We start from the raw sequence: 26,126 nt of genomic DNA, 5'->3' as shown, positions 1-26,126 counted from the left end.
AGCAGGTCGGGCGGTTTGGTGGTCGCAGGGTAAGTGCCGCTAGGCTCAATGTTGGGCTTGATTGGAGGGACTGGAGGGGGGGAAAGCCACCTGTGGTGAGGCGGTGCTTTCTGGCTGGGCAGCCCAGTCTGTCAATATCGATTGTGGAACTAGGTACTTCGGGGGGTGCGTGATGGTGTATGGTAGGATGTGTCCACTGAGAGGAAGGTTGTCGTTGGAGCAATGAGGGGATCGGGGATGCAAGAAGATCCAGATAGCGATGCAAGGGAGGCGCGAAAAGAAGCTGCCGCGGGCTACCGTCAACCAGTGGTTAGCACGTGGAGAGCCGCTCGCTGGATGGATCAGAAACCAAAGTGTCCAAACGATTAATTTGATAAAGTAGACTTTAAAGGCGGTGACGGGCTATCAACTCCGAGAGGGAAGCATGAAAGGGGGACCCAAAAAAAAAGAAGAGAGAGAATAAAATAAAAAATAATATATAATGAAATGGGCAAATTTATGAATGGAGAATAAAAAGCAAGAAAATAAAAAGAGATGTATGTGATTAACCGACAGCTCAGCACACAGACCTGCAACCCATGGGGTGGTGGAAAGGCTGGAAAGGGTAAAAACAAAAAAGGAAAAAGGAAAAAGAAAAAGCAATAACAATGATATGACAGTGACAATTCGAAGAGGAGAGTACGGAGAATAATTAATCAACCTCAGTTGGGGAACCAGTGATTTAGTTAGATTGGAGGCTGGGCCAGCTACGGGGGACAAGCGAGTGCCAAACGGCCCGTCCAGCGTCATTACTTGCAATAATAATATTATTAACAACGGTACATGCAGCACTTATGGGGAAGGATAATTTCCTTTCACGGGCCAGCCACTGGGGTTGTTGACTTGGCTTGATCTCATTGTCACTGTTGACAAAAAAAATAAGAAGAAGAATAAGGGCGGTCAAAGGATTAATGCTATTTAACTTTGTATGATCCGTAGTTATTTATTGATTTTTTATTTATTTATTGATTGATTTTTATTTTTATTGTTTCTATTATCTTTTCTTCCGATCCTTCTATAGGATCGTTGCATAGCGAACCCCGTGATTGGTACTTTTGGTATGATACATACGAGAACTACTCGGCACAGAGGTGGTTGCAAATTCCTGGCACCTACTTGCTCGTAAATACTTGGAAAGCCCGTCACTTTGTACTAGGGCATACATCATCTGTCTCAGATCATCCATCCTCTAAGCAAAAAGAAAAAATTCTAGACACCTGTTAGACTCGGTTGCAATGGGGTCGTTGACTCGTTGGACCCAAACTGCTCCCAGACAACCACCCTCACTTTTGGGAAATTACAATCCGAGTCCACACGGTCTGTTAGTCGGAGAAGATATCCTTCAGATCAGTGTGGCACCATTTTTATTTTATTTTATCCATGATCCCCCCTTTCCATTTTCAAGGCATGCCGGTACGTAAAGTGGTTTAATTTATCTCAATCGACCTTCTCCGATCGTGCTCCAACCTAAATCTCGAGGCACAATATGAAGCTAACATCCTTCGAAACATTCTTGAGGTTGGGTGTCCGGTGGAAGCTCCACTTTGGAAGGCGGGGCTAAAGTTCCTTGACACGGTCGGCCTATGGTTGGATAGAATGTTCCAACCCGTCAACCAGACTTTCCCTGAACCATAATTCGAATGACATATTTACCAACCCGAGCTTCAACTCACATCTCCGGGATTGGTTCGGTTGGGATCAGATAGCGCCTTAATTTCCACCGTCTCGACTGCCGGAGACAATCACCGTCTTACCATATTGCTTATTATTCTCGATACGGTCTTTTCTGATACTGTGTAGCCCTAATCAGCAATCTAGAAAATCGAGAAGGGCAATTTAGTGGATCTTCACACCTCGGGAGCTCAGGTCTCTTCTTCCTCCACCCACCAACAAAGTTAATTAGAGAGAGTACCACGCAAACCAAATACTAAATAAAAAATTAAAATTACGCAGTAAGAAGACAAAAAAAGGGAGGAGCAGTGAAAGAAGGAAGACGTAATACTGCTGTGAACCTTCTGCCCAACCGTTTTGCTCTCCGGCCTCAAAGTTCTGTACATGTTATCCTGCAGGTACAGTGCCAACTACTACCAACACCATCCTCGGTCGACCGGATGAGCAAATTTCTACTCGTTCCCTGCAGTCAGAACACAGCCCAGCCAAGTCGCACAAACGTTTCTCATTCCCGACTAGTCAGGAAGTTAGTCTATCTAAGCCAACTCCCAGGTATATTGCAGTCCCTGTGGGCTATCATATGTGACTGGTAGTCGGTTAGAGTCTTCCAGAAACGCGGGACGATACAGCCAGTGCCGCCGGTAGACGATCCTTACGGTGTACGATACCCCCAGAGCATGCTCATGGGTTATCTTAAGAACTCCACTTGTATGAATCATGAGTTTCTTTTTCGTTTTTTCCTTTGGCCTTGCTATATCGTAGCAAACGCAGTAATACGAATAGGCTCTGTCCGATTCAATCAATTTGCGACCTGTGGCTGTCGTGCTAGCCCCAGAACAGACTCTTAGGGAAAGTGCCAGGACATTTGTTCTGCTGAGTCATTCGACATAATCGCACGTGATCATTCTCATGGAAAGGAGACTCCAATGAAGCTATACTAGGTACAGACTATACACTTCCAGAAAGGGTGATATTGTGCCAAATCCACCGAATGCATGCGATCATGTTAGTTCCGAGGCTCTTCCCAACTAACCATATCCCAATCAGTCTAGGATACAGAGTGCATTACCTATAAACATCCACCCACTTTGCTATCTGCGGGTCAGCTAGTAGCTATGTTCTTTGCTATGGGTATGGGCACATTGCCTGATTCTGATTTATCTGATTTAGTAGGTAGTATTCCTTTCACTGTCCCAGAGAAGCTCTATGATAATACCTGCCCGATAGGTTCATTATTTTGCGCGCTCTCTATAGTCCATCGTAATCTCGTGAAATTGAATATATATTGCCAGTATGCGCATCACTTCCCAAAGACGAAACGTCTGGATATTGGATCGTCATAACTGGCCCTTTATGTTGGATCAAACTAACTATTAATATTTAGACCTTGTGCAATTGCAGTTATATACAAATTGAATTACAGCTTCCCATTAGTTGGTTCGCAGCCCGGTCTGGAGAATTCTCTACCATAAGCCCACTTAAACTACCTTTTCTCCATTTTAAAACTCCTCGTCTGAGGTAAAAATAAAGCGAGACAAATACGTAACTCTGAGATGTTGGCCTTCGCATTGCGATTTTTTTCAGCCATACCTAAACTCTAACTTTCCATTAACACCCTTGCCAGCGGACTATCTGCACACGAGGATACTCTAGGTTCGGCCCGCTGCATGAAAGGAGCTATCGCCCAATATACTTCAACTCCAACTTCCTCAACGGTATATACGAAACACTCGTGAAAACCAATGCTAGCTCATTGGCTATGTCTCCCCCATCCGCACCGATCAATTTTACGATAGCACCGACATAATATGTCTCAACCATGCCTACGATCCATCCCGCAGCGCCGCACAGAAAGGCAGCGAGGCCCGCGAGCCCAATAGGCATCTTCGACGGCATATTCCAGGCATCAAGGTCGTAGTTTGCTACATTGCCGCCCCGGAAAACGTAGTGTTCGCAGAACAATATGACGAAAAATGAGGTGTTCCAATAGCCCAGCAAGGAGAGGAAATTCTCCAGTACGTCTAGCAAGTGATCTCGGCCGGCGATGCCCAGGGCCAGGATACAACCGAAGACAAGAGTAGACCAGATCGCCCTGGGGACCTTTTCGCACGGCTTGGCGAAGAGCTGAGCTGAGAGTGCGCCAGAGTAGATGGCGATGCAGTTGACACCAACTGTACAAGAAAAACGTCAGTGTGAAACCTTTTTTTTTAATATATAGTATAGCTGAGTGTGGGTTATACTATGGTTCACTTACTTCCGGAAAGGACTAGAAGAACCAATAGAAATTTGGCGAATCCGTTGGGATAGATGATTTCTTGTAAGATTTCCCCAATTCCATTGTCATAGGCAGCAGCCCATTCTGGATTTGTATCTAAGGCTGAGCTGATACAGGCTCCAAGTAGCATTCCAATGCAGGTTGGGATCGTGATTCCGAGGGTGGTGTAGAGGAATACTTTAACTTTAGAAATATTCACCGGGTAGTGCACGTAGAAGTCCGAGACGATCGAGCTCCAAGATGCACTTGAGCCATACACGACGCTGATTAGACTGAGGACATTCCCAGATCTTGTCATACCCGATACCGTTGCAGGTGCAGCAAGATTTGCCCGATGTGCTGACTCGCCGTAGATAATCATGAAAATGACGAAGAACACCATCCATGCATATTGCTCGTACATGAGAACGCCTTTCAGTCCGATAAAGCTGAAAAGAAAACTGATGCATGCGACAATGACTACTCCTACGGCGATCGAGACACGACCGTCCGAAACAGCACTCAATGCGAGACCGCCAGTAATGCAATTAACGGATGCCCACCCTAGCTGTTCAATGACGTTTAAAAGAGCAATGATAGACGACGGGTAAAATCCTAATGAGTACCTCGAAATGGCGACCTGACGGAGACCGGTCTCAGGACCCATCGTCGCACACCAACCCTGTAGATAAATGTAAGCTTTCAGATACCAGAAACATCAGAATCCTTTATAAGGTATGAAGAATAGGAAAAGGTATCCGAACCGTCACAGCGGCACCCAGTAACGTTGAACATATTATGATAGGAATGGTCTGCCCCAAAGATAAGCCGAATTGCTTTCCCAAGAATCCGGTACTGAAGCAGCTGATGTTCATTGTCGCAGACGCCCACATAAAAGCCATCGCTAGCGAATTGGGAGGATTGCGGCCTTCAGGGAGCACCCTGTCGAGACTGTGGGACTCAATACCCAACTTCTTATCCAAATATTCCTCATAGTATCTGATTCGGGCCAAGAGTCCTCGTGGCTTCGTAGGGGTCTCTTCCTCGAATGGCGCGGAAGAAAGCCCAGCCTGAGCTTCTTTCCCAGCTTCAAGGGTGTAAGTCTCCATAATACGAGTGGCTATGCACTGACCTGCATAATATGAAGAGTCTCAGGCAAAAACATTTGACTTGAATGGCCGAGCCGTGTATTTATGAAATCGAGCTCTTATGGTGCTAAGCTCGAGCTAAAGTAGGGGTATAGCCCTCATTCGCTGTGGTAGAATCCTTTTATCTTCAATTTTCCCGGTAGCGCCACTCATGTGTGGAACGGAAGTTCTCTTATCAAGGTCATATGTTCTTCTTCAGTTTAGCTCAATGCTGGAGGGGTCAAAGTGCAGAGAGCAGACTACACATTCCAGAAGAACAAGGGTAAGTATTCATTGACCCACGCTCTTTGATAGTAAGATATTTTAATTTACTGGTGTCAATAAGCACTGTTTTTGCATTTATTTTCCATTAAAGCAGACCATTCGAGCCGTAATCCAGGAAAAATTTGCGAAAATGCGTATCTCAATCAAGCTTTGGGTCCACTTCGGCCCAAGCTTAGCCTGTGCCTTTTACAAGGGTGGTGGGGTCGGATGTCCGAACCTTCGCTAGTCCTTTAAATGTGTAGAGTTAGTAGCCCTTGAACCCAGTCATTCTTAACTTGATACAATATACGCCAGTCTCATTGCCTATCCTTTGAACTATGTCTCAGGGTTTTTGCAACAAACAATATGTGTCAGCCTTCCGCCAGATATGGCCTTTTGAAGTAACTATATCTTTTTTTTTTCTTTTCTTTCTCCCCCAACACACCTTCTCCGTTGGCCTGTAAACGCCTTCATCGCCCAATGCCTTGGTTAAATTATCAATATGAACCATGGAACCTTCATCATTAGGGCTAAAATTAGTTCTTTTTAAACTCAAGGCGTAACATGTGTCTTGAACCGATATTAGGATGCACACTTTTGTTTAGATTCTAGACGCCTACTATAGCCCAGTGTTTTTCATGCACCTTCTACTCTCTTCGATACTTTTTTGCCAGATCTCCAGATCTACCTACTATATTTGTATTTTAGCAATATAGGCTCAATTAGATAAATCCTTTGCAGCAGTTTGATATACAAACTCAGACTTCGATGACCGTTGCTGATGATTATTTGGGTTGAAAGCTCAAGTTAGGGTTAGTACTAGGAATACTTGAGGTAGCCATGACATTGATTTGTCGTAGGGTTTAGAACTATATCGACTGAAGATGATGTGTGCTACACCTAGTAAGCCACACATTAATTGTCGCCAACTGAAAAGAAAGGGGGTCAGTTCTCGTTCACCTAGCATATGAAGTTCTATGTTTATTGGGATATATCCGGATGCAGTGCAAGACAAGGACTAACCAAGTATATCGAATCGTATACTTCCAAGGCCTCAATGATGGAGTATGGCGCGCTGCTCCTCTATCAGCAGATGTATTGCTTGTCAATTTGCGGATCTCGTGCGTCAAAAGCTTAATTTGAACAAGAATCAAGGTCGATGACATATCACAGGCCGGAGTGATGGGTATTGATGAGGTCCTAAAGAACGACTGAAGGTAGGGCTAGATGTTCTAAGACAAAATTTACCTGCATATGTCTGCTTGTGGATTTTGCCTCGCCAGACGGGGCTTCGTGAGGATATATATAGAAGCAATGTACTGGCATTTTGCTTCTTCTCTTATACTTGTGGTTCGATATATCGATTGACAAAGCCGGCTGGTTATGAGCAAAGTTAGTAAATAAATAAGTATTATGATTAGCGTTCTCGGCACTCTAGTGTGTACTGATAGATCAACTACTTTTCCGAGTCGAGACATTCGGGTGGACTTCAAGAACTTGACAAGAGATTAGGAAAAGAACAATAGAAAGAAAATACATCAATACCACTCCCGATATAACTAACTAGTCGCCGTACATTATTCAGCAGAAAATTCAAGCAAGAAGCTATTGTCTGTTCAATTTATACCATCTAACCTACACCTTATATGTCAATATACGCGCATGGATACTGAGCACCTTGTACAGCTATGGTAACGCTTTAATGTATAATTCGGGTTGGTAGTAGACATATCTCAAATAGGATTGGCTTAGTCCCAAGTTAAAAGTGATTGAATAATTGATCCTTGAGATTACTGCCGATACAAGTCAAGCTGAAAGAAACTTTTGGTGGCAAGGCTCGTGGTGACATTGCTATCACAATAGCTACATGCTATCGCCCTTTCCATAGAGCCTGGATATGATTACAACTGTTTAACTAGCAGTGCAAGGGAGAAAATGAAGGTAGTTTTTAGGTGCTGATCATCGCGGTGAAGTACTGGGCAGGTTGAGGCTCCGAACGGCAGTGGATGGCTGATGGTTCGGCTCCGCCGTCGAATCGCCCAAAGAGGAATAAGCACACCCCGGTCTCTGGTCTCCGACCACTCGGACTGTCTTGTCTGTCCTCTTCGCTCTTCTTCCTCCATCGTCACCACGCCAATTTATTATCATTCCTTCTTTGTCAACGGTCGATTTCCGACACCTTCACCCCCCATCCTCTCTTCCCTCTCCCTTATCCTACCTCCCTTCTCTCCGCTTCCGCGGAATTTCTCCTCAATTCCTCTTCACTCTTCTTTTTAATCCTGTTATGCACTGATTATATCTTAATCTCAGCCGTCATTTCTTATTGCCCACCTGCGGAAATTTTGAGTTGTCAACCTCAGTGACAATTTACCGTCAATTTCTCATTCTTATAGTGCTGTTTCAACTTGAACAGCATCTTTCCATTGTTTCTAGGGTTCTGGGTATGATTGACGGACAGCCTAATATATCTCAAGCTCTGATCAATTGATGAAATAGTGCCTTAGGTTAATCCGCCTTCCACCCTCCCCACTGCAAATAAACCATATATCTATTATTCCGAGGTCAAGCAGTTTTAATTACGGTTCCCGGCAGAATGGCTTCTGATCTGTCTAATGCCGACGTTAACGGCGGAATCCCCAAATCCCGGGCTGCTATCTTAGAAGAACAGCATGCACGTGATGAGGTCCATAATCCGACTGTGGAGGATGTCATCGATGAAGAAGACCTGAAACACCCTCCCCCATCGTCTTCAGTGCAGGACCAGAAGGCGGATGCCCCAGCGCAGAGCTCGGCCCCTACGGAAGCCCCCGCCCCTAAGGTTGCCCCTAAGAAGACGCCCGCCTTTGATGTACAATCGGAGGAGTTGTTCCCTGCCCTGGGAAGTGGCCCGAAGCCCAAAGCACCTGCTGCATCTGCATGGGGGGCTAGAGGGCCTTCAGCAGCTGCCGCCGTCGCCAACGGCGTTCCTGGTGGTTCCCCGGCGGGTAGGTTTTCCAACACTCGTGCTCAATCATCTGGACTTAGCTGACCAGCCGTAAAATAGCACAAGGGCCCCGCATAATGAGCCTTCCTGGCAAGCACGTCGAGCAGCTCCGACTGGCGCCGTCCCAGATGATGCCTCGAGGACAATTGAAGAAGCCTTTGCGGGATATTTTGCGGGATATCTCGAGGCGGTCGAAGGCCAACGTTGACATGCGAGGTGGCCCCGGTGGCTCTATAATCTTTGAAGGCAAGGGCTCAGTAGATGCCGTCAGACAAGCTCTGAAGGAGGTTGCACAACAAGTCGGCTCCAAGGTATGTTTCTGATCGTTTTAATTTCGGACTGGATTGGATTAACTTTTGAATTCAGCAATCGGTTCGTGTCCCGATTCCTACTTCTGCCCGTCCTCATATTATCGGTAGACAAGGTGCTGTTGTGCAGGATATGCAGCAGCGGACGGGTGCACGTGTGCAGGTTCCCCGCGTCGATGAATCTGCGGGACAGGTCGAGGACGATGAGGATACCATTGATGTCCTCATTGAGGGCGATGCTGTTGCAGCTGAAATGGCTCGCCGGGAAATTGAGGCCATTGTGAAGGAGAGAGCTTCTAACATGAGTCTGCGGCTCAAGTCTATCCCTCCTGAATTCTTTCCTTTCATCGCGGGAGCGCATAACGCGAATCTTAGAGATATCGAGCAGCGCACCAATGCCCAAGTGCACATTCCTCGGTACGATACATGGCAAAGCCAACCTCCACCTCAGGAGGCTGATCCGGGTCATGTTCAGTTCGTGGCAGTCCCTGAAAAGCACATCCATATCAGCGGGGAGCGTGCTGCAGCCCAGGAAGCTCGTGCAGAAATTGAGAGACTTGCTGCTGATCTCCAGCGCCAGTTGACTCTTCGTCAACTAGCTATCAACCGTGGCCAGCATCAATTTATCCTTGGTGATAACGCTGATGCTTTGCATGAGTTCCTTGCTGACACTGGTTGTGCGATCGTTCTTCCACCTGCGTCGGATGACAGCGAATTCCTTACGATTACTGGTCCATTGGACTCTATTGAGAATGGTATCAACCGGGCCATGGATCTTGCCACGAGTATGCAGATGGCAAGCATCGACCTGTCACGTCAGCACCCGAATGCTCCCAGTGGAGCCCACGCCCATGCGCGTGCCCTTACTCGCTACCTGAGGCAGCGACAGATCATCAAAGAACTAGAGAGCATGTACGACGCTCGTATCGCACTCCCCCCAAGTTCTGATGGCCCGGTTACCTGGGAGGTTTACTCTAGAGACGGCAAAAACACTATTCGTGCGCGGTCCGATATTATAAATCTTGTTCATGCTCATCCTCCAGCCAGGCTTCGCCACATTTCTGTTGACCCTTATTTCCACCCGTACATTCGGTCTCGGGCTATCCCGAAACTACAGGAGGAGTATGGCGTCCACGTTCTCACTCCCGAAGAGCTTGATTGTCCAGACGTAGTACTTGTTTACGAAGGGCCGTCAGCCACTGCTTCTCAATTCGAAGTTCCGCGTCAGCGGCCAACTGCTGCTGAACTCGCCGCCTTTGAAAAGACTCTCCAAGAAGCTCAGGAGTATCTCTCTAGCGCACTGGGTGATCAGAATGATATCGTCGCAAAGTCTGTGAAGGTGCCAACCAAGTATCAAGAGAAGGTTAGGAAGTTTATTGCTCGTGAAGAGCAGGCGAAGGGTGAGGATTCGATACCTGTTCGTGCTCTCGTCGCAGAGCCGAGCGGCCGTGGCGCTGAGTGCGAGGTTGCGCTGCGTGGTCCTTCTCGTCTAGTGGCAGAGTTGATCTCAAAGTTGCAAGCGTTTGTTACCGAGCAAGAGAAAGATGACCTGGAGAGGGGTTATACAACTTCGTTTGACTTCCCTCAGAAATTCGCCAACTTCCTCATCGGTAAGAAGGGTGAGAACATCAACAAGCTCCGTGAGGAGTTTGATGTAGATATCAAGGTGGAGAACGGCAAGGTTGAGGTCAAGGGCCCCAAGGCCAAGGCCGATGCTGCTAAAGCTAGAATCATCAACTTGGGAAAGAAGTTGGAGGATGAAACTACCCATGTCTTGAAGATCCCCGCCCAATACCACCGTGAGCTTATCGGCCAGCAGGGTAGCCAGGTCAACAGGCTTCAAGATCGGTATCATGTCCGGGTTCAGTTCCCCCGCGCGGCACCCATTGCTGCGGACGACCAGTCTGTCGAAGGATCTAGCGAAGCGGGCGGATCCCGTCCCAGCCGACCTCAGCAGGGTGCTGATGAAGTTATTGTGAAGGGCCCTAGCAAGGGTGCTGATGCCACCCGTGATGAACTTCTTAGCTTGCTGCAATGGGTCATTGATCACTCTCACTCTGGCTCGGTGTCTGTTGCCCAAAGCCAGATCCCATCCTTGATCGGTCAGCGCGGTCGCGAAATGGATAAGCTCCGCGCTGACACTGGTGCCCGAATTGATGTTCCTGGGGCCGATGATGCGCCAGATGCCTCGGGTCGGGTACAGATCAAGATTAAGGGAACCAAAAAGCAAGTCGAAGAAGCCAAGAAGATCCTGGAGCAACGGTCTAACGAATTTGATGCCACTGTCACTAAGACCATCGATGTTGACAAGAAGTACCACAAGTCCCTGATTGGTGGGGGTGGTAAGTTTGCTTCTTTACTTACATCTTCTTTCAATTGCTAACATATGGTCAGGTGCGAATATTCGTAAGATTGTGGCTGATGCTGGTGGGCCTACTGACGGTGGTGCATCCCGTATTGTCAGGTTCCCGCGCCCCGAAAGCACTGAGATTACTATTAAGCTTGAAGGAAACGGCCAAGTCGTTGACAAGATTATTGCTGCCATCGAGGAGTTTGTGAAAGAGCGCGAAGATCAGGTGACTGCGAACATTGAAGTTCCTTCTACTCAACATCGACTGCTCATTGGACGAGGTGGAGAAATCCGACGTGGTATTGAGTCGAAGTTCAACATCACACTCGATATCCCTAAGCAAGGCTCTGGACGTTCTGATATCAAACTCAAGGGTCCTAGCAATGCTGTTGCAGAAGCTAAGGAGCACATCCTCTCTATGCTTAAGGACCAACAAGGAGAGACCGTCGAGGTCCCTCGGCATTTGCATCATGCTATTTCCGATAATGGCTCTTTCTTCCGTCGCCTTCGTAACGACTACCAGGTGACCGTGGATCATGCTGGCCAGCAAGTACCACCTAAGCCCTCCTCAGAAGACACTCGCGGTGCAGTCAACGGTGGTTCATCTCTCCCATTGATCACCGATGAGCCAGACCAAGCCGCTGATGCTCATTCATGGAAGGTCATTGAAAACGTACCTGTCGCCAATGACCCAACCCAGCCTCCTACCATCCCATGGGTGCTGGCAGGAAACCGTGACAATGTGGCAAAGGCGAAGGCGGCTCTTGAAAAGGCCATTGCCAATGCATCACAACAGTCTGCGACTGGCTACCTGATCCTGCCCGACCCGAAGACCTACCGCTTCGTTGTTGGACAAGGAGGTAGCCAGATCAATGCCATCCGTAAGCAGACTGGTTGCCGAATCAATGTGCCCAAGGACCAGGCCAAGGGCGAGGCGATCGAGGTGAAGGGAAGCAAGGACAGCTTGGAGCAAGCCAAGGACATGATCCTGGAGGCTGTCCGGGCCGGACTGGAGGGTAACTCCCGGTAATGTCTGGAGGCTAAATATTTCACGTTGGTGATGAAATGAGGTTCCGGCGAACAGGAAGCCGAAAATTCTATTCTTATTGTGTCTTACGTCCGTGAAAAAATTGTGTTATATACTTTTATTACTTGCATCGGAGGCACTCGCCCGACTTGGATATTCTGTACTTAAACATTCCATTCTTCTCACGAGCATATACCTATTTCTGTGCATAACGAGTAATATGCTACTTTTTATTCTATTGTAATACATGCAACTCAACTATAGCTCTCAATGGCCAACAGAATGGCCCGCTTTGTGCACGAGTAAGGAGAAAAGCTGGACTAGTAATATACAGCGCGATCTATTATTTAAATTGAACGATAAGGCAAAGAAGCAAACGGATCCTCTTCTACTACAATCGCAGAGGCACGAAAAGGTTATAATCGTAACAGTTCCAAAAGTCTTCGGTCTTCCTTGAATTTCGCAAATCCCAAGATAACAAACAATAAAAGCAGTATCTGCAGTGGATATCACCCAAGTAACCCACCCGATGCCGAACGGAAAGCACACCGAGATGGTCGTACGTTTAGTAAAAACGCAAGGTCGTGTTGAAAAGTTCGTTCTTAATTATTTTTATTTTTTTTGTTTTTCTTGTTCCCCGTTATCTACCTTTCTCTACTGGGACTCAGCAGCGGCGTTCAGGTACTGGTAAGCACCGTAGGCGATGGCACCACCGATGAGAACGACGGCGTAGAGGCCAACACCGAGGCCGGCAGAGCCGGAGCTGGAAGAGGTGTTGGTAGTAGCCTGGGCGTGAGAGCGGGGAGCAGGGTCGCCGGGCTGCGAAGCAAGGTCAAAAGTGGTTAGCAATAGCGCACTTTTTTTGGTCTTTGTTGAAGTGAAGGCCTAGAACATACCACGCGCTTGAGGTTACCGACGAGGAGACCGTCCAGGATCTCGCGAGCCTCGTCACTGTGACCAACGTCCTCGAAAGCCTCGGTGGCATCCTGACCACCAACATCGAGCAGGACTTCCTCACCACCGCTATATGCATTGTCAGTTTGTGAAACGATATGAGATTCGCACTGGTTGAGGGTTCAAATGATGGGGAGTGTTGGGAACGTACGGATGCTCATCGACGAAAGAGGTGCAGTCGTAGACCTTATCGTGGATAACCATGTAAAGATCCTTCTTGGTGTTGTGGCCGGACACCTCCTGGAAGGTGAGTTCTTTGTTGTCAGACATTTTGTTTGGGGGGGTATGAAGACTGTAAGGATGGAACAATATTAGCTATAGTACTTCTAGGCTTATAAGCGTAAGATAAATAGGCGGATGGGGAGTATGACTGGCAGGACGATCACAAGATATCATCCAGGGGCGGTAGCGTTCACCGGCGAGATGCCGAGACACTACCCCGAGTGAATTACTGCGCAGGGAATTGATAGCGGCATGAATAGCGAAGAGGAGAATCTCCTCATCATATGCCCCTTGTATGGATTCCATGTGTCCAGCCCGGAGGATCGGAATGCGAAAAAGGGCAGAGCATAACTTACCAAAAATCTAAACTAAAACACAGACAGAAGTGCTGGGTGGGAAATCGCGAGAAAGGTCGGGAATTGATAGGATGGGAAGACCGGTGAGAGGAATGGTGGAGGAGGAGAAAAGTCAAGGCTGACGCTGAGGGAGAAGAAGAGAAGAAGAGTGGAAGATGATGAGAGAAAGTTGGGGGAGACTGCGGTCAACGTGATTCGACAGCGACTCCGCCTAAGGCCCTCAGGAACCTCAGCCGTTTGTTGGTTTGCTCTGTTTTTTTAACTTGCCGTGAATCTCTCCCGTCAGGGTCTCTATGTGCTTTATCCTCGGGGAAGATCTACTGGAAGTACTATCTGGCTAGCCATTCGGTAGACTGGATTATTAATGACCGCGATATCTCTAGTTCCTGGGTTTGAGGCCATTCCCTCTATCTTCCCCTGTATGCCGTGCCCATCGCCCTTGCCGGTACCTATCTCGACGCCGACAAGTGGCCTGATAGGGACCATGGTTCAGCGCGCCAATGAACGGTCGCTTATTAGGTGTCTTAGTCAGAGGAACTTTAGGTTTCCGACCGCCCAAAGTGTAACTAACCAGACCGAGTCAAGCGCCGTAGTTGAATCCTTCATGTGCGGAGGATCTGATGAAGTTCCTGAGGGCTGGACGCGGAACTTACTTAATCGATCGAAGAACTTCAAGTTGGAGTGAGGGGATCTGCTGATGGATTAAATTGCCTATTCGGGTCTACAACCCCCAATCAGGAAATTATCCTGCCCACGTTCTCGTCCCCATTTCATCTACAAACTACGCATGAGAAATTAGTAGTACTAGTTATTCTTATCGTTTTCCGTAACATAATTCAGGATCAACAGGATCAGCTAGCTTTCTCGCGATCTGGGTCCCGCCACATATCAACATTCATGACATCGGCCATATTCGAAACCTGTTCATTGTACTTGTGTCTGGTCTTTTCACATGCGGTCTATTACAGGTTACGAAGGACCTGATTTATCACATGGCAAGCAAAAGCCCTAGGTAGAAAACCTAGGCAACCTAGGTACATGCCACATTCGAGTGAATTTCTCATCGAGCGGAACCGTAGATCGTAGAAGCCGTTGTGAAGGGCCCCAATTCCGCGTTCTTGATCACTTTATCAGACCCGCTACCCGGTATCTGCGCCGTCCCTAGAAGGATAACCGTAATAACCTCGGGGGACACCCGTCTCCACGCGTGTCGGGTACCGCTCTCGGGTTCGTTTGCCCGAGATGGATTGTCTTCCCCGCTCTCCGCTGCGGAGATGATTCTAGAATTAGGTAGATGTGACCTTCCGTTGGTTGTCGGTTTTTGATGTTGGTTAATCGGGCTTATGTAGACAGTCTCTGAGCTGTACTCCGTATAGTATAGTGATCCGCCATTTGAGGATCATTGCACATAGTTACATGAATTAGACTCTAAGTCACAACAATGGGTTTCGTTATTTATCGTGCATTGCCATAAAATATTGCCCAAAATCAAGTGGCACATAGTTCTCTGCCTCTAATCACACACCGTGACACAGGGCTCAAAAATAGCCATGACACCATGCCTTCCATACACGGCTCTTTCGAGTTGGTCTAATGTATCTATCTAACCTAATATAACAACTGCCCTCGTCATTCCCATGTTCAATGACTTCGTTAAACAACCAATGGAGACCTATATACAGACGCATCCAAAATTAACCAAGCTCAAAACAAAAACTCGCTGAATGGCTCATAATGGCTTAACACGCTCAACATGCTTGCCGTCAAACGTAAAGGGAAAATGCTCGTTATATGCTCATATCACGTGTCCACCATAACGGCAACTGGGATATAGAACTGATGCTTTCAGCTTGAAACCGACCAAGAAAAGAAGAAGTCTCATCGCTCATTTCGCGGGAACGCGCTCATAGAATACAATATATGCTTGTTCGTTCTGCAGTCGGTCTTTGTTTCGCAGATCGCGGGGATTGAAATCAACAGTTCGCTCATCATCGAATCTCCGCCAACACTGGCGCGCTCCGTCTCGCACCAAAGAGATGTAATGCCCGCTGCTCATAGATGATCCAATATGGCGTAGCACGCCATAGGCATCGTACGTAAACGGGGGTACAGTCGCCAGGGTAGTATCATGTGGCATAGTAGCCTTCGAATCACCATTCGACTCCGGAATTGGCGGTGAATAAACAAAGTCATCCATCCGCAGACCATGTAAAGGAAATTCAATCGGAGTGTGAATCTTCCGGGCGCTTTGTGTTTTCGACGCCGAGAATCTCTTGAAATGAATCACTAAGATTTGCGGGGCCCGAGTGATGATGATCTGCTTCGTTGCAACCCTTTCGCATTTGCAGTAAGGACACTTCCACACCTCGTCGCCACTCAACATTTCTTCTTTACAATAGCTGCGCAGACATTGATAGATATCACCAGTACCGGACGGCGGAATTTCAACGCTAATGCTGTAGAAAGCCTCATATGTCGTGGATGTCCGCTTGCAGGTTGTACAACGCAGCCGGCTAGCATGTTGACCTGCAAAAAGCGAAGAAATGAAGGACTCTTCTCGATGACAATACCGATCCCATTCAATCTTTGAAACTTTGACAACAGGCATCCTCTCCCGCTGCATCTCCTCTTCAAATGTTAGCGGCCTCAAAGGGCTTCTCTGCCAATTAATGTTCAAATCCTCGTGTAGACAATCAACAGCAAAGTCAAAGAACTCTTTGGCATCCTGCTGTCGATCGATGGCCCATTCCTGATTTAGCCTTCCACAAAAGTTACGGAACGAAGTAGGAACAATCACTTCCACGTCACCCTTCCACAATGACCTTATGAGATTGGCAAAAAGTCCCGGCATGACTCCCTGCGAGCCTTTCCAGTTCTTCTGCACATAGTATCGGAATCGGTTATCAACAAAAAATCGACTCAACATCATCGTCGCATTCAAGCATTGTATCGTCGAGTTCATATAGCAGGTTACACCAAAATTGGCAAGACCGGTCCTGGGCAACTTGGCGCGATATATTGAACTTGGAGTGTAAAGAGCAGTCTTGGTAGCAGAATTCTGCCGCGCCAATGTAGGTTGAATTTGACGGCCATCAGTAACACCGCTATAACTTGGGCGTGGAACTGCAGGTGGAGGTCGCGAGGGAGCGACGGGGACGGGAGCAGCATAATTAGGCGTAGGCGGTACTGGTGGCCGGGCATGTGGTGTCACCATTGACTCCTGGATAGCATGGGGCTCCGGGAAGCGCCGTAGAAAGTCTTCATAGGTATGCACGAATGGAGTAGGAGGCTCATCCATTTCTTGTCCCTCGGGTTCCTCTGTCATTGGCTCCTCTTCGATATATGTCGTAGTGTCAATTTCTTCCTTCTTTGACTTTTCCATCCATGCGGTGAGCTCGTCTGGATTCAAGGGCTTATATTCGCGTAACCGTCTCTTCCTCACTTCCAAGCTAGAGTTAGCGCTCGCCATCGTAGGTACTCTCCCAAGAGGCCGCCCGGGTATATTGACCGGACGCTTTGTTTGGAGCGAACTCAGGACAGTAGCCGTGGAGGATGTGGCAAGGGATTGTTGCCCAAGGATATCGATCCAGGCGTCGAGACCACCCAGCAAAAGAGCGGGAGGACGACCATCTTTCAAAGGTTTATAGGCATTGAACTCATATAGAGTATCATGGAGAGCCCTAAGATGTGGCGCTGTTGTTCCAACAGGGGATCCGGCGAGGTAGCTGACTGAATCGCTGGATTGGTCGTAGTACACTATCATGTCAAATTCGTTCCGTTTCTCGAATAGGGACTGTTCATGCTCGGGGGACACCACCAAACGCTCCTCAAGCTCCTCCGCTGACACGTTTTCTTTCAGTGCCACTGGTTCAATGCAGATGATAGATTTCGCGTATACATGTCCACTATCATATTGATCCCGCGGGCGCACGTCGATCAATAACACGTTATATCTTCGGAGATAGTCGAGTAGGTTCTGGGCGCTGATTGCAGTGCTGTGTGGCAAATCGGCAGTGTTACTTCTGTCTTCCTTCACCTGGTGGATTCCATTCGGCGTCCGCGATCTATAAGGATTGTCGTCGAAGCCGTTACGACTTGGGCTACCCCGGGAAGAATTAGCGAGATGGGAGTATCGCGGGTTGACTGGACGGGAGCTTTCGCTTGAGGTCCTAGGTGGGTTTGAAGGCGGTTGAGATGGGACTGTCCAGATTGGACTATAGGCCGGATCTGGTGCACGAGGAAGCGATGTATTGAGGGGGACTTTAGGAGGCAGGACCGGGCCATCATGTGATGACCCCATACTACGGGGTCCTAGAGGTCGCCGCGAGGGTGAAGCAAGGTTTGGATTATACAGCGACCCTTGAGGCATGTAAGACAACGGTCGTCTAGGAATATCGCCATTATTACCCTGCGCAGGGATAGGGGTATTTTGACCGTTCATCGTCGGGAATGAGTCATTCGTAGCGGGCGGTGATGCTCTTAGTTTGGCGAAGCGCTGGGCCAGCATATCTTCTGCAGGCGCCGAGTATCTATTCGGTCTCTCTTGTAGACCCAACGACCGTTGAAATTCCGACGGACTAGGCATCCGTGCTGACTTATCACCTTGTTCGGTTTGACGACCTCTTGGGCTCGGGCTTCGAAGCGTACCAGCAGGCAATAGCTCTGAAGTAGGTCTGTGGTAATTGTGCTCGGTTCCAGTCGTAGGCTGTACATTGCTCCTAAGATTGTCTTCCACAATTTGTTGCTTGATATCGTCCATAGTCCCTTGCTTTGTCCGCACAGCCTATGATCTTGTGGTCAATCAAAATTGTATGAAACAATGTAAACCAAAGATTGCTGTAACCGATAAAATAAACACGACTGGAAACCATACCATCATTAAATTTGCGAACTGCTTGTACCAGTCCGAGCGCTGGCTGGCAGTAATTCGATAATCTGGGTGGTGAGGTATGAGGTTGATAGTAATCTCAGAAGCACGAAGGTACTGCACGTAAGCTTTGTCCGGTTGATCGCTATCAGCAAATCTCCTGGCATTTTCTATTGCGGCTTGGGCTCTATTGAGAAGGACGTTGAGCTGTAGAGAGTTAGCAATCTTACTCGGGTATTTCAAAGAACCCGGGGGGCACACTGATGAATTCTCATTCACATCCAAGGCCGCTGCCTGTTCTTGAAGGTCCTTAATATTAGGAAACCGTGGAGATTGATAACCGGCTGGAGTGGCATGGTTGCTGCTCGAAAGCGACTCAGGTCTGCTAATTTGCCCCCCAGGGTGACTGATATTTTCCCACGGCGCAAAGCCCGGTGGAGAGGGCAAAGCGGCTGCATCTGAGGACATTATACAACGATTGGTAAAAGCATTTCAATCGAGACTGTACATAACCAAGAGCGCTTCAAAAAGCTCGGCGGGGAAGTGTCGAGGAAATGGGTCGGTCTTCGGAGGCGGTAACTGGCTCTGAGACGTTTGGGCGATTATCGGGAACAGCAACGGACGTCAGGCACAAAACGAGGGAAAGGAGCGGCGTTAAAGATCGGATGAGATACCAAAGAAAATTGAACGGCTGAGGATTAGGGATAAAGGACGGAGTTCCTCAGAAGGCAGACAGATTGCGGGATGTTTCTGGGGTAAAAACTGTAAGTTACACCTGACAAACATCGAAAGGATAAGAAGGATAAGGCGGCACAATAACGGTATCGATACTCACCGCCCGCGTCTATGACGCCACATGCGTATGCTTGAGTTGAGTCAGCGCAGGCCTTACCGAACGAAGCTTAGCCGTCACTTACTCCGTTAGGCAAGTTAGTACCTCAGTCGATAGGTATCGATCGATCTGCCTGGATCTTGTATCAACTCCTCCCTCTCTTCCCCTCCCAGACCTAGTATTTCTTCATAACACCGACTAGAAGGCCGAGATAACCCAGATTCATCCTGTCGCCTTCACAACACAAGGCTTACGGTCACGATTCCCTCCCTTCCGTCATTCAACGCCGCTACCCAACGTCATAGCTGCTCGTCGCTTGACCATCCTTTGACACCAATCGCGCCCCTCTGAAATTACTACCGTCGCCATGGCGGGCTGGTTCTCCTCATCCTCTCCTATTGACGATCAGGTGGAGAAGGCAACCTCATCTTCTTTGTATGTTTAATAGCGGTGTTTCCATCATCCATAGGATTCATTGTCAAATGGCAAAGCCGACCGAATCCCGATTCTAACCACTACACTAGGGAGGATATTGCCCTCAACTTAGAAGTTTCAGACCTCATCCGATCAAAGAGTGTTCAACCTAAAGATGCGATGAGGTCTCTGAAACGACGACTGGAAAATAAAAACCCCAATGTGCAGTTAGCGACATTGAAGGTTAGTTTCCCGCCACTAACTCAGAAGCGCTCATTCGCTTTCCCCGTGTACTGATGTGTTTTATTTCATAGTTGACAGATACATGCGTCAAGAATGGTGGAACACATTTCCTCGCCGAAATCGCTTCTCGCGAGTTCATGGATAACCTCGTCTCCCTTCTGAAAGCGGACGGTTCTCCGCTTAACACAGAGGTGAAAGAGAAAATGTTGGAACTGATCCAAGACTGGGCGATGGCAGCCCAGGGCCGTATGGACCTGAGTTATGTCGGGGAAACATATCGCAAGTTACAAGATGAGGGTTTCCGATTTCCGCCAAAGACTCAAATCAGCGGGAGTATGCTTGAGAGTAGTGCGGTAAGTGTGACCTGATCTTCAGCTACAGCGACCTTGACTTTACTAACATTAGATGCTGCATGAAGCCCCCGGAATGGATCGACTCAGACGTCTGTATGCGCTGCCGTACGCCGTTCAGTTTTATGAATCGCAAACACCACTGCCGGAATTGCGGAAACGTCTTCGACGCTCAATGTTCTAGCAAAAGCCTTCCTCTACCTCACCTGGGAATATTACAGCCTGTACGAGTTGATGATGGGTGTTACGCAAAATTAACCTCGAAACCATTCACACCCTCTGGATTGTCGGACCGATCCGCATTTAAGAATAACTCTATCACAAAGTCTAGCGTAATGGAACCGCGTACGGCGCGGGCGGAGGGCGGTTTTGATGATGACCTACGTCGGGCGTTGCAGATGAGTTTAGAGGAGGCGCAAGGTAGAGGATCTACTGGCTACATTCCACAGCCGAAGGTTACCCAAGAGCCGCCTCAGCCATCTAGTCAATCCAGGATCGAGGAGGAAGAGGAGGATGCAGATCTAAAGGCCGCTATTGAGGCATCCCTGCGCGACATGGAACAGCACAAGCAAAAACACGCTGCCGCTCTGAAAAACACCCCTACTACTGAACCTTCCACATCTCGAGATACACCTGGCGTGACAGCGTTACCCAAGAATCCTTATGAGTTGAGCCCTGTGGAGGTGGAGAATATTCACCTCTTTTCTACTCTTGTTGACCGATTACAACACCAGCCACCGGGTACAATTCTACGCGAGCCGCAGATTCAGGAATTGTACGAGAGCATTGGCACCCTTCGACCCAAATTGGCCCGAAGCTATGGTGAGACTATGAGCAAGCATGGTATGTTCTTCTTCAGATTTTGAGGATAGTGGTATTGACCATGGACGTATAGATACTCTTCTTGATCTACACGCTAAACTATCGACGGTTGTCCGGTATTACGATCGCATGCTGGAAGAGCGTCTCTCGAGTGCATATTCGCAGCATTCACTAGGATATGGGACCGTTCCCAGCGGCCCACGGTATCCTAACGTGTACCCCCCGATGCCGCAACATGCTCCCGAAGGGAAGAGTGGGGTTGAAAACTTCTACTATGGGAATACAGGCGCGGAAAAGCCACCAATTTCTGGGACCCCATATATCCAGCAACAACCAGAAGGAGAGGGGCTCGACAGGGCTGGAATGCGTAGCGGCGCCATGAGTCCCGGCATGTACTCACAGCCTCCTCAGGCCATGCCGCAAAATCTACCTTGGAATGGAAAGGCACAGGCTGCGTCTCCCCAGATCTCGGCCGCCAATACGCCTTACCCTCAAAGCCCCTCTGCGTATCCTGCCCCAGGCGCACCGACACATTTCTATACAGCCCCCAACCTGCCAGAACAAGATGGCAATCCTTATCAACCTCCTCAACAGAGTGAGGTGGACACCTCATATATGCCGTCACCTGTGACACGACGCGATTCATTGTACCAACCAGCTGCACATTTCAATGTTCCAGCACCGAGCGTACCAGAGCAGCCACCGTCAGCTGAGCAAATGGCGTACTTACAGCTGTCAGAGTCCCACCCTATGCAACCCGGAAGCCACCCTACACTTCACCGCCAGCCCACGGACCCTGCAGCCCAGTCTTATTACTACCAACAACAACCTTCCCCAGCGCACCCAGCCGCTGCATACTCCCAGGGGCAACCGGCGTACCATGGGGCGTATCCTGTCAACGATGCCTCTCCGGTAGGCGGAACTGCCCCTCCTACACAATATCAACAACCACCGCCATCCCGACCCGCTGTTGAAGAGAGCTTGATTGAGTTGTAAGACATGGCGAGCTTTTGGCCCTTTGTGTGACGAGAAATGGATTTTTATATTTAATTTGCTATAAATGAACTTCCCTGTTGTGATCATTATGATACCAGTTGTTTTGGTTGTTCGCAGACCGCAAAATTGTATCCCAGCCCTTGATGAATTCTTCCGACTTCCACTTGATCATGAATTTGTATAGGCCATTCAAGAAAGGCAATAGCACGCAGATCAATGGTCTGCATGTACACTAGTCAAAAAGAGCATTAGTCCGCTTGCAGTCGATGAGAATGCGGGGAAAGCTTGGTTCTCCAACCTGATTTATGGAAAATTCCTATATTTGAAGGTACATACACCATTTCCATACTACTTTTTTCTGGCAATACAACCCCCACCTCGCACCCCACATCGCTTTTCCGGGATTGGTATCGGATATCCAAGTAGCCTTCCATGTCTCAAACGGAGATGACTTGGTTGTTCGTCCGATATTCCATGCCTTCGAGAACAGGAGTACAAAATGCGGTTGACTCGCGCTGAAGTAGAGAAACACAATAGCAAGGAATCCTGCTGGGTTACAATCCATGGCTCCGTTTACGATGTGACTGGTTGGCCTCCAAATTTGATTTCAATAAAGACTATCTCTGGTTCTAATACTCTGTAGACTTTGTGGACTCTCACCCGGGAGGTCCCAATGTCATTCTCCGCTGTGCTGGGAAGGATGCAACAGAGGAATTCGACTCAGTGCATGAGCAAGAGATCCTAACACAGTCTTTGGCTGCTTCGGCTCTTCGCGGGCATATTGAGCCAGGTACGCTGGTGAAATCGAATGACATCCATGAAATTAAATCATCGAACAAAGATGCAGGTCTGCCTCCTCCACTGAGTAGCTTGCTTAATCTTCATGATTTCGAAATCGTCGCCCAGAAGCACCTACCTCCTAATGCTTGGGCTTATTACGACTCCGGAGCCGAGGACGAGATCAGCAAGCGACAAAATTCCAAGGCATTCCAGAAAGTCTCTCTTCGACCGCGCATCCTTCGCAGAATTACGACTGTAGATACAACGACTAATATCCTGGGCAAGCAAGTTTCATTGCCAGTTTACATGAGCGCTGTTGGCATTGCAAAGCTCGCCCACCCCGATGGAGAACGCGCCCTAGCAGGCGCAGCTGGGAAAGAAGGATTGGCACAAGTGCTTGCCAATGGGGCCAACAATGTTATTGAGAGTGTCATGGATGCACGAACCAGCTCAGAGCAGCCTATCTTCCAGCAGCTGTATGTTAATCGTGACATTAAAAAGTCTGAAGGTGTGGTTCGGCGTGCGGAACGCGCTGGTGTCAGTGCCATCTGGATCACGGTCGACTCTCCAGTTGTAGGGAAGAGGGAGATGGATGAGCGATTCAATCTTCAGGTTGAGGTACGAATAGTGTTGTCTAAGATGACCGTATTCGACTAACAATTATTCTACCAGGCGAGGGACGACCCGTCCAGAAAAGGGCAAGGCGTTGCCAAAACAATGGCCAGCTTCATCTCCCCATTTATCGACTGGGATATCCTGTCGTGGTTACGGGGCCTCACCAAACTACCTATAGTCATCAAGGGGATTCAATGCGTTGAGGATGCGGTACAAGCATATCACTGTGGAGTGCAAGGGATTGTTTTATCTAACCATGGAGGACGATCACAAGATACGTATGTCCAAATTCAACAATGCACACACATTGTTGAAGACAACTGCTAATGGTAACAGCGCCCAGGCACCCCTCCTCACACTTCTTGAGATTCGACGATATGCCCCGTTCCTCATTGGCAGCAAAATGCAAATCTTCATTGACGGCGGCATTCGACGAGGCACCGATGTGTTGAAGGCAGTGGCTTTAGGAGCGACCGCTGTAGGTTTAGGTCGGCCTACGTTGTATAGCCTTGCAGCAGGATACGGTGAGCAGGGGGCTCGACGAGCCATTGAGATTCTACGACAGGAGATAGAGTCTAATATGATGTTTTTGGGAGTCAGGAATCTAAAGGAGCTAGGACCGCATCTTTTGAATACTGCTAGATTGGAGAGAGACGTGGTTGGATCAGTGAAGTTGTAATACACCGGACTATAGCAACACACCATACTACCCCAGTTGTCAAGGGCTCGTAAAATACCAACTCACAATATCAGTTCTATTTGAGGAGATTCTTTACCTTATGACAACACTAGTAATCCGCATCCTTAACCTTAGTAAATCACCCCCACGCAGCCACGCCCTGTCCTCGGTCTTCCCCCGAACCCCGCATGGGGCTTTCTTTAGTGTATGTGTATGTGTATGTCTATCACCATCTCAAAGTTTTATCACTACGTACCATCTCCTAAAACGCTTTTACTGAACTCCATTAAAGATGAGCAACCAAATTGATATTCTTCTCTACGGCCTAGGAGCGTAAGTCTCCAATGCCTTCTACTTATGCTGCTTCACTGACCGTTCATGATAGCATTGGCTCCTTCTATGCCTTCATCTTAACCCGCAATGACCGAGTCCGTCTAACGGTAGTAGCGCGGTCAAACTACGACGCGGTCAAGGAAGACGTACGTATATCGATCTGTCAGATGTTAGACTAATCGGGCGCAAACCGTTACTGACATTCTCCCGTCCGTAGGGTATCTTCCTCGACAGCGGAAACCATGGGCAGCACAGATTCCACCCTCACCACAGTAATACAACCCTTGTCTACATGCATATGCATAAAGGACTAACAGATCTAGTCATAAAATCCCTCGACGAAATATCCGGTCCATTTGACTACGTCATCTGCGCGCATAAAGCCATCGACCAAGAGGCAGTGGTAACCCGATTACAGCCAGCTGTGAACGAAAGGACAACTATTGTCATCATCCAGAACGGCGTTGGTAATGAGGAACCATTTCGGAACACATTTCCCATGTCCTCTATTATCACATGTGTGGTATGATTCTCTCCAGCGATACGCTCTGTATGTGGTACTTACGAATCAAAGACATGGGTAGGAGCTACGCAAACATCACCGGGAACGGTTAAACATACCAAGTCAGAAGACATGCAGATTGGTCTATTCCCCAATGCATCGGTAGATGAAACACTTGAGCGGACTCGATTGAACACGTTTTCTTCGCTGTTAGAGGAAGGTGGAACTAAGTTCCAGGTCCTGGAGGATATGCAGCGCCAGCGCTGGGAGAAGGTCGTCTGGAATGCGGCTTGGAATCCTCTGACTACTTTAACCTTGCTCGATACACAATCTTGGCTCCATTCCAGCAAGGATGCAACGCCCTTAACACGCCGTTTGATGCGGGAGGTTATCGACGTTGGTCGCAGGTGTGGTGTGCCGTTGGAGTATGGGCTTGTTGATGAGTTGATGGACAGGATTAACTCTTTGCCGGGTGTTGGGAGTAGCATGCAGACGGATTATAAGAATGGTAGGCCCATGGAGGTGGATGTTATCTTGGGGTTTCCGGCTAGGAAGGCGAAGGAGTTTGGTATGGAGACACCGGTTTTGGATACGATTCATGCGCTGGTGCGGGCTGTGGATGGTCGTGTGAGGGCTTCTTTGTAGATCACTATATTACATATAAGTTTCTATATGCTCGCTTGATTGAGAGGCTTTGGAATTTTTACGTATAGCAGTATCTGACAGAGCATATCGAGCAATGTACAGTTCGGCACTTGATTACTCTGGGGGGTCATAAGTACCTGTACTGTCAGGCAAGCTTCATAAGTCTATTAACTCGGACCAAGACTTTGACCCATGCTAAGGCAGTACTTGGGCATCGCACATCGAGTCAGCTTGGCTACGTTGCAACCCAACAAATCAGAGAAGCATGATAAAGCATACGCTGCCGGTTCGCCAAACCAAACCCCCACGCACTACGCACGGAATATACCAGGCCAGGGTCTAGGAAAAGACAACCCAGCATGTTAACTTAAAGGCTTCCCCGCGGTTACAATGCGGAGAACAGCCCACTTCCCCAGATTCCAGCACCCCCACGCACTTGGCTCAAGGATGGGGACTAAACGTCACTTCCGGCAGATCAGCGTCTACTAGCACT

General features: G+C 48.3%; 5 protein-coding genes across 5 annotated transcripts; 2 read left to right on the top strand and 3 right to left on the bottom strand.

Annotated features, from left to right (window-relative positions):
- Positions 1-3,387: 3,387 nt before the first annotated feature.
- On the bottom strand, positions 3,388-5,073 carry ABOM_000862 (putative nucleoside transporter; the record flags this gene model as incomplete). The annotated part of the gene is made up of 3 exons (XM_022527992.1): positions 3,388-3,881; positions 3,965-4,646; positions 4,729-5,073. 3 exons carry the CDS (start codon positions 5,071-5,073, stop codon positions 3,388-3,390), a joined length of 1,521 nt encoding a protein of 506 aa, XP_022394227.1.
- Positions 5,074-7,948: 2,875 nt separating this feature from the next.
- ABOM_000861 (putative RNA binding effector protein Scp160) lies at positions 7,949-12,026 on the top strand (the record flags this gene model as incomplete). The annotated part of the gene is made up of 4 exons (XM_022527991.1): positions 7,949-8,339; positions 8,399-8,649; positions 8,705-10,988; positions 11,041-12,026. The coding sequence occupies 4 exons, from the start codon at positions 7,949-7,951 to the stop codon at positions 12,024-12,026; spliced, it is 3,912 nt and encodes a 1,303-aa protein (XP_022394224.1).
- A 651-nt stretch (positions 12,027-12,677) lies between these two features.
- Positions 12,678-13,292, bottom strand: ABOM_000860 (cytochrome b5-like heme/steroid binding domain-containing protein; the record flags this gene model as incomplete). The annotated part of the gene is made up of 3 exons (XM_022527990.1): positions 12,678-12,842; positions 12,920-13,046; positions 13,129-13,292. Coding segments are annotated over 3 exons (456 nt in total), but the record flags the coding sequence as incomplete, so codon positions are not given.
- A 2,148-nt stretch (positions 13,293-15,440) lies between these two features.
- On the bottom strand, positions 15,441-18,890 carry ABOM_000859 (putative ubiquitin C-terminal hydrolase; the record flags this gene model as incomplete). The annotated part of the gene is made up of 3 exons (XM_022527989.1): positions 15,441-18,338; positions 18,429-18,629; positions 18,684-18,890. The coding sequence occupies 3 exons, from the start codon at positions 18,888-18,890 to the stop codon at positions 15,441-15,443; spliced, it is 3,306 nt and encodes a 1,101-aa protein (XP_022394086.1).
- A 378-nt stretch (positions 18,891-19,268) lies between these two features.
- vps27 (ESCRT-0 subunit protein VPS27) lies at positions 19,269-25,633 on the top strand (the record flags this gene model as incomplete). The annotated part of the gene is made up of 14 exons (XM_022527988.1): positions 19,269-19,282; positions 19,779-19,911; positions 19,983-20,264; positions 20,711-21,104; positions 21,157-21,589; positions 21,816-21,995; positions 22,264-22,298; positions 22,723-23,477; positions 23,532-23,752; positions 23,811-23,952; positions 24,446-24,486; positions 24,539-24,632; positions 24,704-25,009; positions 25,112-25,633. 14 exons carry the CDS (start codon positions 19,269-19,271, stop codon positions 25,631-25,633), a joined length of 3,552 nt encoding a protein of 1,183 aa, XP_022394085.1.
- Positions 25,634-26,126: the final 493 nt, after the last annotated feature.

Source organism: Aspergillus bombycis (genome assembly GCF_001792695.1).
Source record: "Aspergillus bombycis strain NRRL26010 chromosome Unknown contig00003, whole genome shotgun sequence".
Classification (NCBI taxonomy): domain Eukaryota; kingdom Fungi; phylum Ascomycota; class Eurotiomycetes; order Eurotiales; family Aspergillaceae; genus Aspergillus; species Aspergillus bombycis.
Note: the sequence above shows the minus strand (reverse complement) of the source record. Positions and strands in the feature narration are given on the sequence as shown.